This window comes from Atractosteus spatula, chromosome 8 (assembly GCF_055471065.1).
Source record: "Atractosteus spatula isolate fAtrSpa1 chromosome 8, fAtrSpa1.hap1, whole genome shotgun sequence".
Taxonomy (NCBI): domain Eukaryota; kingdom Metazoa; phylum Chordata; class Actinopteri; order Semionotiformes; family Lepisosteidae; genus Atractosteus; species Atractosteus spatula.
In genome coordinates, this window is record NC_142713.1 from 59,604,393 (window position 1) to 59,618,099 (window position 13,707).

The 13,707-nt window shown below is 50.1% G+C and overlaps 1 protein-coding gene across 3 annotated transcripts; it reads left to right on the plus strand.

The window, feature by feature from the left end:
* Window positions 1-2,255: 2,255 nt before the first annotated feature.
* On the plus strand, window positions 2,256-11,486 carry sinhcaf (SIN3-HDAC complex associated factor). Of its 3 annotated transcripts, XM_088924309.1 has the most exons (6): window positions 2,256-2,391; window positions 5,366-5,497; window positions 6,346-6,445; window positions 7,543-7,666; window positions 7,778-7,928; window positions 8,097-11,486. In XM_088924309.1, the coding sequence occupies exons 2-6, from the start codon at window positions 5,370-5,372 to the stop codon at window positions 8,290-8,292; spliced, it is 699 nt and encodes a 232-aa protein (XP_088780435.1). In that variant the 5' UTR covers window positions 2,256-2,391; window positions 5,366-5,369; the 3' UTR covers window positions 8,293-11,486. The 3 variants fall into 3 exon arrangements, with proteins under 3 accessions (XP_088780435.1, XP_088780433.1, XP_088780434.1); XM_088924307.1 differs by having other exon boundaries at window positions 2,260-2,391; window positions 7,543-7,928; window positions 8,097-8,425; XM_088924308.1 differs by lacking the exon at window positions 2,256-2,391 and having other exon boundaries at window positions 5,284-5,497; window positions 7,543-7,928; window positions 8,097-8,425.
* Window positions 11,487-13,707: the final 2,221 nt, after the last annotated feature.

Here is a 13,707-nt window from a genome sequence, read left to right on the forward strand (position 1 = left end):
AGATTTTCTGAGTTGGGGGGCACAGGCATCACTCAGACGGGAGGAGAGTAAATTCACACTGCAGGGGGTGAGACACACTCTGTAATGCTCTGGGACGTCTTTAAACTTTACTTCTAAACCTTCTGTTTATACAGGATGTTTAAGTTGATTTGATTTCCCCACATTATTTCTAATTTTCTCAAATTATGATATTTGGGATGTTACAAACCAACAAGTGAACCAGTATGTTAAGACACTTTCAATAAATGAGTTAAATAGTTCTATCGACCTTGAAATAGCCAAGTTTTGTTTATAAATGGTGTCACATTTGTCAAATCATAGGTTTTTGTGTATCACCAGTCCCAAGTACTTGTATTACTGACAATTTCTACAGCCTGACCAGTAATTAGAGTAGACTGCAGACATTTAACTTCAAAGAGAACTCATCACACCATTTAGTAAAAAGCATAAGAAAGTAAGGTGCCAGGGTGGCACTGTGATTAGCGCTGCTGCATTGCAGCGATTTGGCTCTGGGTTCAATTCCTGGGGTGCTGTCTGTGTGGAGTTTGTATGGGCTCCCCATAGGTTTCCTTCTGCAGTCCAAATTCATGCCAGTATGTTAACTGGCCCTGGTGCGTGTGCGTCCACTCCCCCACAACCTTGAATTCACAGAAGGGGTTACAAACTGGATGAATGTAAGGAAGTAAGAACGATAACCAACGAGAGGAGCCATTCAGCCCCTCTAGGCTGTGTGGTAGCTAGATGATCCCAGGACCTCGCCCACATGGGGCTCCAGATTCCAAAACACATCCCCCCTACTCTCACTCTCATGTAAAGAACAGCTTCCACTTGTGTTTGTATTCCATGTTCATTCTGAGGAAATCCGCTTGGGCTGTCTTTCAGTGTCTTTGAGGAGGTTGAATACCTGCGTCAGGCCCCTGTCATCTAGTCTCTTCAAAATTAAAAAGGTTCAGGTCCTGTGGCTGGTCCAGACTCTCACCACCCTCTGGGTAAAGAGCCTTCTCTTCTTTGTTTTAAATGCACTTCCATGTAGTTTCTGTGTGTCCTGTGGTTCTGTTTCACATTCATTCTGCAGAACTCCTCCAGGAATCCTTGACAATGGCTGGGAGGGTTCTGAATACTCAGCTCAGGTCCATCGATTGCATTTATATAGTTCCCAGAGGTCTTTACACACGGGGGGGAGAGAGAAGAACTGCCCCACCAGGTGAATCGAGGGCGAAGCTCTGGGGACACCTGATTGCTCAAGCCCAGAGTGGAACTGAGCCAGGACAGCGGGGTCAACAGCCCTACCCAACAAACAGGACCACTGGAGCTCAGCTTAGCATCTCATCCAAAGGAAGGACAACCCACAGGATGCTATGAGGGGATGTGGAGTGAAAACTGTGGTTCAGAGGGAGGAGTGCCACCTACTGGCCCACCAGCACCCTACAAAAAGCAGGAGGCTTGTAGAAGTTTTCCTATCCCAGGACAGCCCCTGTACATCTCCGCTCCTGACTTAATGACAAGAGCAGGTAAGTAGCAAGGCCGTCGCGCTCAGTCTGCTAGGCCCAAGACCAAAACGGCTCAGTTCTCCTATACTGTGAGCGCTGGCCATTCTTTTGCACCCCCCCAAGATGAATCTGGGTGCTCTTTGCTCCAACCACCCCCGCTGTCAGCTTGACCTGGTGTGTAGACAGACGGTGCAAGACCTCGAATGCACCACGTTATCAGGAGAACGTGATACAAAGCCACATATTTACCAGAAAGCAATATTTCCGCGGCAGCGTTTCAGGTTAAGCACTGGCGACGCGCCAGTGTCTTGCAGGCTCCGTAAACTCCGTGCGTGGTTTCCCGCCGGGTTTAGACTCAATGGTGACGTACCACCAGCACGGCGCAGGGTTAAGATCTGAGCCCAGCAAGGTATCCATCTTCGCAACAGCGCATTAATGCCGCTATTGTTAGCGGCGGGCAGATACAACCCGTCTCCGGCCGGGAACAAAGACGTGAAGCGCACACTTCCTCCTCTGCAGCGAGGCCATCTGCTGCTCCAAGGTGACGTCTATCGCCCCGCCCCTCTGCTTCCATTCGCCTGGCGCACAAAAGTGTGCCATGGCAACCAGTACCAGCCCCCGTTTCCCGCGCAATATCCCCTTCCTTATAAGGCCATCAGAATGCAGACGCCACGAAACGTCAGGCGCGTATGCAAATAGGTTTTGATTGAAGAAAATGGTGGCGTGGGAACGGCGCCTGCGCAGAGCGGAGCGATTTACTATTTCCCAGACGGAGCAAGTGAAGCGTCAACAAGCGAGCGCAGCTTGTGTTATTGTGTCGGATAGCTCAATGAATCTTAGTTGCGGCTGCCGTAATCACAACTGCGTTTCGTTTTGGGTTCGAAGTCCACGCTCTCGGCAGGTAGGGGCTTTCCGTTGTTTGGAGAGAGGAGAAAACTTGCTTTAGTGTAACAAGTTTCTTAGTTGCTACGTAAAGCTCGTAGCTGAAGATCTTTTTTTTATTGAAGTAGCCTACTTTTTCTGCGGGCGCGTGGGTAATCGTTGTTGATGTTTTTTTTTTTCCCCCTGATTGCTTGTTTTAAATATTTTTGAGGACTCCCTCGTCCTCCTAGGGTGAGAAAAGCAAACTTCCTTCAAAGTTTCTTGTATATTTCAAGAGCGCACGTAACTACGACACGGTACTGTAAAGCGTTCAGCTCCACTACTGTCAAGCGAAGTCTATGTCGATAACTGACTTCAGTCTTATTTACCTGCCATTGATCGGCCGAAAATTTGCTCATTTTGACCTCATAACCTATATATTCTCCTCCTGCTGACCCGCTGCGACAGAGACGGATCGTAGCTGCTGAATTGTCCTAATAAAGGCGACATGTGTTTAACGTGGTTTGAATGTTTTCGTATTTCACCAGCATGGGACAGGCTAATGTAGTAAGTGTATCAGATGGATTCGACTACCGCTGCGGTGAAGATCATTAAATAACCCCACGCAGGTGCCGCCAAAAAAAGCTGTAAACGTCAAATCCCAGTGTTAGAACAGTCTCTTGGACCCCGTTTAGAAACTGCACTTGATTATGCTTGAGTAGCGGATCTAACTTCCAAACACGCGCTTAGGTGCATTTGTCAGCCTGTACAATGTGTGTATTCGTCTAACCGCGCTTTGGTGATGGCGTCTGTCTCGAAGACCACGACTGGTGCTCGCATCTCCGGTCATCTCGATGACCTCTGTAGACATTTTCTCGGCAGCGCGCCGTGTGGCCGCGTTTGCGAAGTGGCTCCTCTCGGGAGTTTCCATCCCCCGTCCGTGTGCCCGTGAGACTGGCGCGTCTGCGAGTCTGTGCGCCGGGCCGGTGCGCTCTCCGGCTCTCCGGCTCTCCGGGCGCGCAACTGCCTGGAAACAAAGGGCGCCGCAGGTGACACCGTGCGGGAGCAGCATTCGCCAGTCCTGACCGGCTTTCCGCCGCTGAGTCTGTAAACCCCGGCCGTGGCGGGGACGTATCCGTCCCCCAATAGGCAGAAGTGCCCCCAACGGGGTAGAAATGGGCTGCATGTGAAGAACGGGGCGCACACAGGAGCTAACCGAGCTTCCCCTGAGCAGCAGTGGGCTGTCAGGCGACGTCTCAGGGCAGTGTCGCTTGGTGACAAAAACGACGCACCATATAAAACGCAGCCGCTGCTGCAGCGAGTTCTGCTCGTCAAGGTGGGGGAGTTTCTGATCCTTTGTGCTTATATCTTCCGTACGGCAGTTTTCCTCCCTTTCGCGGCGGTTTCCGCAGTTGCAGCGCTTCGCAGGTCTGTGCACACCCCCGCACACTCCTCCCCCGGCGGCCCTTATCTGAAGCGTGTGGCCGTGTCTGCGTGACGTCAGGCCTGGACAGCTTGCCAGTCAGGCCAGAGGAGCCCTGGGGAACAGCTGCTCTCGCTAGCACTTCCGAGATGGCTTCTGGTCTTGCGAACAAACTGAGTGGCTTTGCTTTAATTTGTGTGTGTCCCCCCCCTCCGTGCGCCTGCACTCTAAACCACGGACCACCGCTAGGAGAGTTGCTAGAGAATTTGATTTTATCTCAGACGTTTCCCGTGCAGTTTTTAAGCGGGCGTCGGGTTTCTGTCCGTGAAGGTCGATGCGCACTGTGGCGGAGCTCGGCGGCCCGGCGCGCTTGCTGTCACACAGCGTCGCCATCTGACAGACCGACGACTGCTGACCTACTTTTCGTGCGGGTCACACAGAAGACAGCTGCAGAGCTCCTGTCTAGGAAGGATTGACAGGCACAGAAATGATCTCCGCTTCTTAAAAAAAACGCTTATTTTACGGCCACCCGTAGCGATGGACGTTTTCGCACACGTTTTCGACCAAATTCAGACCGTTTGCAACCCAAATAAAGCAAATTTAACCCCTCGGCTAAAACTCCCTAGTCGTACCGGTCTGCACCTCAGGATCTGTGAAAGTACCTGGGCAGGACTGTTTTTAAAGGCGTGGGAAAGTTATAAACAGAATCCAATAAAAGTCTAAGAATGTGTGTAAGCCTAAAAGCGAGTTTGTCATTGTGTCATCTTATGTAAAGGAAATTTATAGACAATTACGTGGCATTAATTCTTAAAGCCTTCTGCGGGTTTAGTACCGAGATCGAAAACTTGTTGAGGTTCGCTGTACAGAATGGGGATATTGAAAAGGATGAGCTTAAGTTTCTGTTCAACAACGACCGAGTTCGACCTGTAATTTATACTTATCCAAAATATTCAGAAAGAAACAGTCCACCTGATGTCCCACTGAGTCTTTGACTGAACCTCTGTCCAAATCCGTACATATTCTTATTAAAAACCTAGTTTATAAGATGTGTTCCTATCTCAGAGAGACAACTGATTTTCTCAACAAGCCACAGGTGTGTAATATGTGCTCCTGATTTGTTTTAATGCGCAGTGGATGTGTCAAGTCTGGACACCGGTATTCCCCATCAGAACGGTATGGATGCTTTGAACCGTGTGCCTAATTGGGGAGTTCCCACCAATTAAAGCTGTTAATCCAGACGGAGCTGGTTTATAGAAAGGGTTTGCTTGAGCCGCACTCCTCTGGCGCGTCAAATACCCGTGCTGCAGCATCTAGAATAAAGCCACCCTTTTAAACAAGAACGCAAAGTTACATTTATCAGTTGGAACAAATGTAGGTTTTTAAAATTTCATTTTATGTTGCTCCGAAGAACAACTGCGAAAGCTGTCTAGCCTGTCTGGAAGTTAGCAGTTAATGGATCTTCAGGAACGCTCTCCTTCGCTCTCGGGGAGCCGGTTTTGTTTCCTCTCGTGTGTGGGCGCTGTGCGGGGCAGGTGGGCCTCTCTGCAGGCCGGAGCCTCACTGCCGTGCCCTGCGCCCCGTGCCCCCGCAGGAAGATGTTCGGGTTTCACAAGCCGAAGATGTACCGCAGTCTCCTGGGCTGCTGCATCTGCCGGGCCAAGTCCTCCAGCTCCCGCTTCACGGACAGCCAGCGCTACGAGAGGGACTTCCGCAGCTGCTTCGGGTAAGAGCTCCGGGACTCCGGGACCGCGCCCCTGCCCGGAGGCCCTTCCCCCCCCCCCCCCCCCCCCCCCCCACTGCAGGGCTCCAGAGTCCTGTGGCTGGTCAGGGAAGCCCCTGCGCTCGGTGCCTTGACCTGGGGAGCTCAGTCAGACTGCAGGAAGAGGCCTGGCCTGGGCCTTCTGCCCGTCTGGATAGGCAGTGATGGGCTGAGGTCGAGGCCCAGCAGGGTGGTCAGTGGAAGCACGTTGGTGACATCGAGAGGCCTGCCGGGCTCATACAACTGTGCACAAGGCTGCAGCGTCAACACAACCGGAGACCGATGCAGTGTGCGCTTTCACGCATGAATGAATCCAGAGAGGCACTAACTGGACCTGCTCCAGCATAAACCCAGCCGCCCTTAGCTATGTCTTTGTGCTCAGGTGCATCGCTAACCATCTCTCATCGGGGCTTGTAGGAGTGTTTATGCTCAAAGCGAAAGCAGTGTTGTTAAATGAAATAGTAATTTAATTCTGGTTAGAAGATGGACATTAAGTTCAGGTTGATGAGGCAAGACACCTGATCCACCTGATCCTCATAGTACTGCAGTATTGGTGTTTTGTAGATTATAATTTTTCTAGTTTTAGCCTATGCAAATTGAATTCTGTATGAAAGTACTGTCCTAAATGTTTCCTTCATATTTAGGAAAGCCTGAGTTGTGATTAGCACAGTGTTGGACGCCCTGAGAGATGTGTGCATGAGTGATTCCTGAATTGCTCATTTGCAGTCCAGCCACAGTCAGGTCTGCAGTTAGGCGTCGCTTCTTTCTGGATCCTGTTCCGTCTTTTGACCTGGCGGTGTTGTCTCCCGCAGGCTGGGTGAGGCGCGCTCTGGAGAGATCTGCAATGCCTGTGTCCTGCTCGTGAAGCGCTGGAAGAAGTTACCGGTCGGATCGAAGAAGAATTGGAATCACGTACGTATTGCCAGCCCTGCTTTGCACTTCAAGAAGCACTGTAGGTAGTGAACCAACTGGAACCCCGAACCGATTTTGGCAAGTTTGGGTCTTTCTTGTCTATTTTCCCAGTTCTTTCATTTTGACAGAATTTTGATTTTTGTGCAGGACTTTTGTAGCTTTTTGTAGTTGGGTAATTGCTTTGAATAGAATTTTTTCTGGGGGGAAATTAGGTCTTTTTTTTTTTAATGACCTTGATAATGGAACTTAAAGAATGATGTTTCATGAAAAGTACAATATTTTAAGTGATGATTGATATAACATACTAGATATAGTGTACTTGTATACAGTAAGTTTGATCTTGAAGTGGCAAGATCATTGCTGTCTCCTGAGTTTGCACCCCAGCTGGTGTCGAATTCCCCTGTGCAGGTACTGCAGAGTTTGACGCTGGCCAGCGAGGGGCGCTGTGCAGCTCTAAATGAGCAACAGTGATCGAACCCCAGCAGGGGGCAGCGTTGCACTTTAATCCCTCTGGGCTGTGTGCGATAGAGCTGGTGTGATATGTCTACAGGTGGGTTAGGGCCAATACTCCCTCTAAGCTGTGCGCGTGTGTGCGGGCGCACACAGGTTAGGAAATCCACACACATAGGAAATTAAATTAAATTCCCCCCAAAATATGATCATAATAAAACAAACACGGTCGTCAATTGAAAAATGCTAAATTGACCATGAGATGAGAGGCCCGACTTGGCTGTGTGCATTATTATCGCTACTCGATCATCGATATCTCAGTTCTCATAGTCTCATACCTCCCTGCTCCTGCTCGCTCCACACACAGTCTCCATGACTGGGCTCGTTGAATCGCTGTCCCGGTCTTTTGGATCTCTATGCTTCTCCGAGAATGACTATATTAACAAAAAGTAATTTCAAGTTTACAATTTTACATAGAATTGACAATTTAGTGCGCACAAGTTTTTGTCAAGGGGGGGAAAAACTTGAAATTTGTGCGCGCATGGGCCATTAGAAATTAGAGGGAACATTGACGAGGAGGTAAAATGTTCAGTAAACTTTCTGGGGAGCGGGGATGCCCGGCCTAACGCCGCGCTGTGCGCTCGCAGGTGGTGGACGCACGAGGGGGCCCCAGCGTGAAGACATCGGCGAGGCCAAAGAAGATGAAGCTGCTGTCCGGCAGAGTCCGGCCGGGCCCGGTCAGCAGGCTCCAGGGGCAGCTGAAAAGACACCGTAAGAGCCGCCTCCACCGCCGCCCGCGCCGGGGAGCCGCGTGCCGGTGCCCACGAGGCCTCCGCTCCTGTGCCCACCGCACACGCCCTGTCTCCTGTCTGTCTGCTGCAGACTCCGACGCGCACAGCTCCGCCTCCAGCGCCTCGCCCGCCCAGTCTCCCAGCTACAGCCACCCGTCCGACGAGGGCTCGGACACGGAGCTGCCCGCGGGCGCCGGCCGTGCCCCCGTCTTCTCCTTCCTCGACCTGACCTACTGGAAGAGGTAGCGGCCGGAGGGCGGGGGCTGCTGCCCTGCTCGCTGCGGCCCCCCAGGTGTGGTGTCCTAGAGCCACGCTGGGGCCTGGCAGCCGGGGTGTGGGGGGGCACGCTCATTCGCTGACCAGACCTGAACCTTGGTTTTTTTTTCCCTCCATCCTTTGAATTTTTCCAGGCAAAAAGTGTGCTGTGGGATCATTTACAAGGGCCGCTTCGGAGAAGTCCTGATCGACCCCCATCTCTTCAAACCCTGCTGTGGCAGTAAGAAGGAGGGCAGGGAGCCCCCGGAGCCCCTGGAGCCCCAGGGTGTGCAGTCCCCACCCCTGGCCAAAGAGGAAGACGAGGAGGAGGAGGAAGAGGAGGAGTGGTGACGCTTTGGCTGGTTAGCGATCGGCTGCTGCCTCATTTTGCTTTGATGTCCAAGGGCAGCTACAGTAGACCCTCCTTCACTCTTCCCTTTCCTTCCCCTGCCAGTCGGATAGCTCCCACGCCTGCGTGTGCACACTGAGCCAAATGGGCTCTTCTCCTGCGTACACGAGCTTTAGGAATCCCGCGGGGAGATGCCGACTCCACGTGGGAGCAGTCCAGGACTGGGCTTTCCTTATTCCCCGTTGTGCGCACGGGCACACAACCGCTGCCTCCAGGAGGGAGCCGTAGTGTTTACACCTGCCTTAGCCCCACTGCTCCTTTCAGGGATATCTGGCACTAGACACTCCCTGAGCTGACAGCTGTTTGAGCTTTTACAAAAAAGGTAACATGAAATGAAAGTCCTTTAGCCTTAAATGTGCCACGTTGGTATTCAAGGGCCAATGAATCCTCCGTCAGGAAACACCTGTGATCTCACTAAACAACTGTGACAGCTGTACGGTGTTCTTTTATTCTGTTATTCATTGACATGAGTATCTGTCCTGCAGGAGTGCTACATATGGCACATGGAAGTCATTATTGCAGTATTGCATGAATTGACACAGTGCACAGCCTACAGTTTTCTGGACCGTGGGATTTAAGTGCTATACAGCTTTTGAAAAACACTATATCAGTTATTTCCCTGTATGCCCTCTCCTAGTTATGAAAAGTTTTCATCCCCACAGCTCACAGCTCTTGGATCCTGGGTTCAGTCCTGGCCTGGGGTACCTTCTGTGTGGAGTCTGCATGTTCTCGTCGCTTTCAGCTGGTGCTGTGGTTTCCTCCCGTCTCCCAGAGACAGGCAGGCTGGGTTAACTGGAGGCTGCTCCCAGCTGGTGTTCTCAGGGACAGAATGGCGTCCAGCCTTGTGCCTTATGTGTCCAGGACGGACTCCAGCCTTCCACAGACCTGGCCACACCTCGGCAGTGATCTGCCCGCCCGTCGGGTCAGGCCCCTGCCTGATCTGCTGCTGCGTTCCAGGGAGTATGGGAGCGCAGTGCACGAAGGCCTGCAGCCTCTCCTGTTCTCTTCCTGTTGCGAGAGCTGGCTGGAGTGCTAGTGGTCTTCCAGTGCAGAGCTCTCCCTTTCGGGCTCCGGGTCGTTTCTGCTGGATTCTGCCACATCCCCTTCAATCCCCTGGAGTTTCCGCAGGGACCTTTCCCCACGTTCTCTAGGGTTTGGCTGTTTTTTTTCCTTTGTGTTGTGATTGAAAGCCTCCTGGTACCACACCACCCACGAGGTCTCCTGTAGACACTTTCAGCTCCTAAAATGCCTGGAGGATGAAGGATGATTGTCGGCTTTTCACACCAGCTAAACTGCCCAAATGTTCACCTGTTTGACTGTTCCAGGACTGTCCCGTTGGTGTGCGAAATGTATCAAGTTTCAGAAATAACACGAACAGACGGACCTAAAAGGCACAGAGCTGTCTTGGACTTGTTCTTCCAGGAGGCTCTTTGCTTCTCAGAGCCAATAACATGGAAGACGTTTGACAGCTCTTCACTTATTCCTGAATCTGACCCCTCTAGACCAGCTTTGCTAGGCCTGGGTTTTAAAGAGCTGTCATGCCTACAATTTTTCTCCACTGGGTTGTGCATTCGTCTTCATTTTTCAATAAAATAAGGCATTAGGCAAGATACTTTGAAGAATGTAACCAAATCAGCTATATATGTATCATGATACTATAATTGAGCTCAAGCGGAACTGATTAAGAGATGAGCTCTAGCTGCTTCAAGCTTTCAAATCTCTCACTAGGGTTTCTTTTGTAAATCAGAACAGTTATTCTGCGTGTGCAATTGCTGTCATTATGAGGGATACATCTGTTGTCATTGTGATTTTTTTTTATTGCTCCTGTTTGGTTTTACTTCAGCTACAGCACCAGCCTATTTAGCAAAACCTAGAACAGTGATGCTTATGCCCACTTTCTGAGTTTTTGTTTTTCTGTAGGAGATGATCACGGGTGTGAAGAGAATCGGGTTTTGGACACTCGTTTGGAAGTCTGGGCTTGCCTCCTCGTAGGGTGGCCCAGACCGGAGCTGCCAGACTGCGTGAGGACTGGCTCTTGGGACAGAAGGCCTGTCCCTCCACCCTCATCAGCTCAGAGCTCTTGAGGCCCAATTCTGGCTCCTAGGATGAGCGAGCTGTGGGTTGAGCCAAACAAAAGCTCATCTCTTCCAAATCCCATATCATCTTCTGTGTGTCAGTGCAAAGACGACTGCAGTAATGTTTTGTTTTTAAAGAAATTAACCTCTTTAAAAGGCTAGTGTTGGGTTGAACATGCTGGCAGCTATTTTGTGTGCATGTTCGCCTGTGAAAATTGGACTTGTAAAGCCCAGAGATTGTCTTTTTGTGGAGAAATGATTACAGACTTGTCCGCAGGCTGTTTTTGTGTATTATTTGTGTGTACAACAGCACCGTGCATGCACACTAACATGGTACACTTTGTTTTCGGTTTTATGTACGGGGTAAATATTGTAAGGACTTCTCTCACTGTTATTTATTTGTATTTATTTGCATTTGCTCTCTCCCTCCTGCCTGTGCTTTTACAAGAAATTCTTCGGGCCGTGTGGGAGTGGGGTACCTGATCCGGACACTAAAAGCTGCTCGTGGTATTAGCAGGTGTGTGCTTCTTGCTGGCACGCGCAGTGTGATTCAGCAGTGTTGTGCTGGTGCCAATGTGGGGCTCATTTCGTGCTCTCTTCTTTTAAAATATGTAATTAGACCATCATACGAATAATGGTGGGGTGGGGCAATTAAATTCAGGCACAGTGCCCGAATTATCCTGACTCAACTGATGCATCTTATCTAGCACTGTTTGTACAGATTTCTGCAGATGAGGGCAAGGTTTTTTTGATCTGTAATTCATATATTTAAAATACAACGTTGCAAAAATCTGGATTTTGTTAATGCGTTTAAGAGGATACTCCTTTAATTGAGGAGTTTATGAGGAACAGGATCCCAGTGAGATATTTGCCTGAAAGTCTGATGACCTCCCATCATGGTATCTGCAGCGACTAGTTTCTTAGCTGTAGTGTTACAAGCATGTGTGTAGCTATGCACTTTGTACTACTATATTAGAGATCTCTGGAGCAAGTTTTGTATTTTTTATACATATTGTACTTTTTTACTAGTCGTATAATAAAGGTAGCTTGTGGAGATTTCAGTGTGTGTGTGTGCTCCACTGTTAATGAGCAAGGAAACCTGCTCTATAATCTTTTCATCTCTGCAGTTTTCAGAGCTATAAAGCTCAGATATAAAGGCTATAGTTGGTACCCAAACCATAACTCTAAAAGGGGGGCTTACTGGACCTTCATTATACTGCACAGAGCGATTTGTAGCCGGAAAAGATTTTTGTTCCGTTTACTAACACACCCGCAGTTGATACAGTTTGTTTTTGTGCTTTTATCTACAGTACGTGGCTATTTTCATATTAGGCTTTCCCTAATCAATCATTATGCTGTAAAAATTTCATACATCTCAGTTCCCTTTTTAGATAAATTTTAAATTAATTTTAGTTACCCTATTCAGTTTTTATAGGAATAACTTCATTTGCTCGGCTACGTTTTGATTTGGCAAGTACAGTTATAAGAGTATTAGTGCGGTACGCGCTTCACGGGACAGTAGCCCGACATGGACATGTTAATGGACAGCAGGGGCTTTGCTTCCCTCTAGTGGAAGAAAGCAGTTACTGCGGAAAAACGCCAACGTCACCAGCACCTGCTGTTAGTGTTACCCTCGAAAATAAGATTAATGAAATCAGATTCATATTGGAGAAGCCATTTTCTACCTTGTTCGAAATCTGAGAAAAACAAAGCACCACCAAAAAAAAAAAAAAAACTCACGAACCACAAGCCCAGAGGAAACTCTAGGGAAGTCTACTTAAAAAAAAAGACGAAGGGTTTTTACATGTTACATGTTATGGATCCAGCTGCCCAGCCTTGCTGAGAGAAGCCGGGGTGTCCGATGAATGAGATTCTCGATCAATTCGCTTCCAGCAGTCAAGTCATGTGTGCAAACGTGCTTGGGTTATTAGCGTACAAATACAGAATTGACGTAGACGGTCGGTACATTGTACCATGCGGCAGCTGCAGTGACTGTTTCACCGTCAGTTTGGGAGGTTAAAGAAGGTTTAATTCGGGTGTGAGACGGCGAAAGGTCCTCTCGAGGGCTGTAGGGCGGGAACTCGACCGCTTCGGAACCAACAGCGTTGCTGCTGGACCTGGACCAGGGGCGCGTGTCCACGCCGAGGGCGGTGTTATAAACCCCCTGGAATAACCCCTCTGTGGAAACGGGGGCTTCGGGGTCCGTTGAAAACGTGACTCGAACGGGACCATTGGGTCAGTGTGCTTTTATAAACCAGACGGATAATGCGGTCCGGATGACCCCTCGTTGTGTCGCCCTAGAATGAAGAGAACCCCTTGAGGTATATAAATAAATACACTGAATAGAGGCCATTGAATATTTTTATTGATCTATGACCGATCTACATCATACAATTCCTTTTTGGACACGACTGAAGAAAATAATTTTAATTTTTCACTGTATGACCACTCTGCGTTACGGATTTCACACGTTATTGTGAATAAATAATAACATTAAAACATCCGAGAGAAAAACTTTTTTTTATTATTATTATTATTATTATTATGGGTCCCGAGTCGTGGCGCAGAAAGTGCCGAGTCAATTACTGGTGCTTGAGCGCTCAGCCGCTCCCCTCCGACCCGGCGCCGGCGTGGAGGGGTGAGCCGTCCGGGGCGGCGTGCTCAGCCGTGCAAAACGAGACATTGACCTTTCCGCTCCCCGTGTCCACGAAGGCTGCTTTAGAACAGATCATAATCACACGGCGTGGAAGTAAAAAGACCAGCGTGAAAAGCGCCTCGCCCGCCGCCCTGCGCTGCGCCGCGCCGCGCCGCGCGGAAGGGGGTCAGCGGGGGTGACGGTGCACGCGCGTGGGGAGGGGGGGAGCAGGTGTCTGGATTGCCGGACGCGGTGACGTCATAATAGATCGAAATGCTCTAATCGGCGGAGCGCGCACGGCCGGGCGCGTATAAAACAGAACAGGTAGGGGTAGCCTGCCCCCTGTTACCCCCCAACATCTGCTGTGCGGGCTGCGGAGGGAGGACCGTTCGCTCGCTCGCCGTGTTTCTGTTCCGTGTATGTGGTCACACACCTGCCTCTGCTTAGCCCCGGCCGCCGCCGCCTCAGCTGCAATCCACACGCCCCGTGAGAGGAGCGCCGAGGTTAGTGCGCCGGTCTGGGTGCCTGTCGGTTCTGCGCGTCCTGGTAGGCGTGGGGGGCTTCTTGGGGATCTCGGGGTTTGCCGCAGCTTTTAACGGGCATCTGTGTGGGGTGGAGGCTCGAGCACGGGGCGAGTTTGAAGTGTG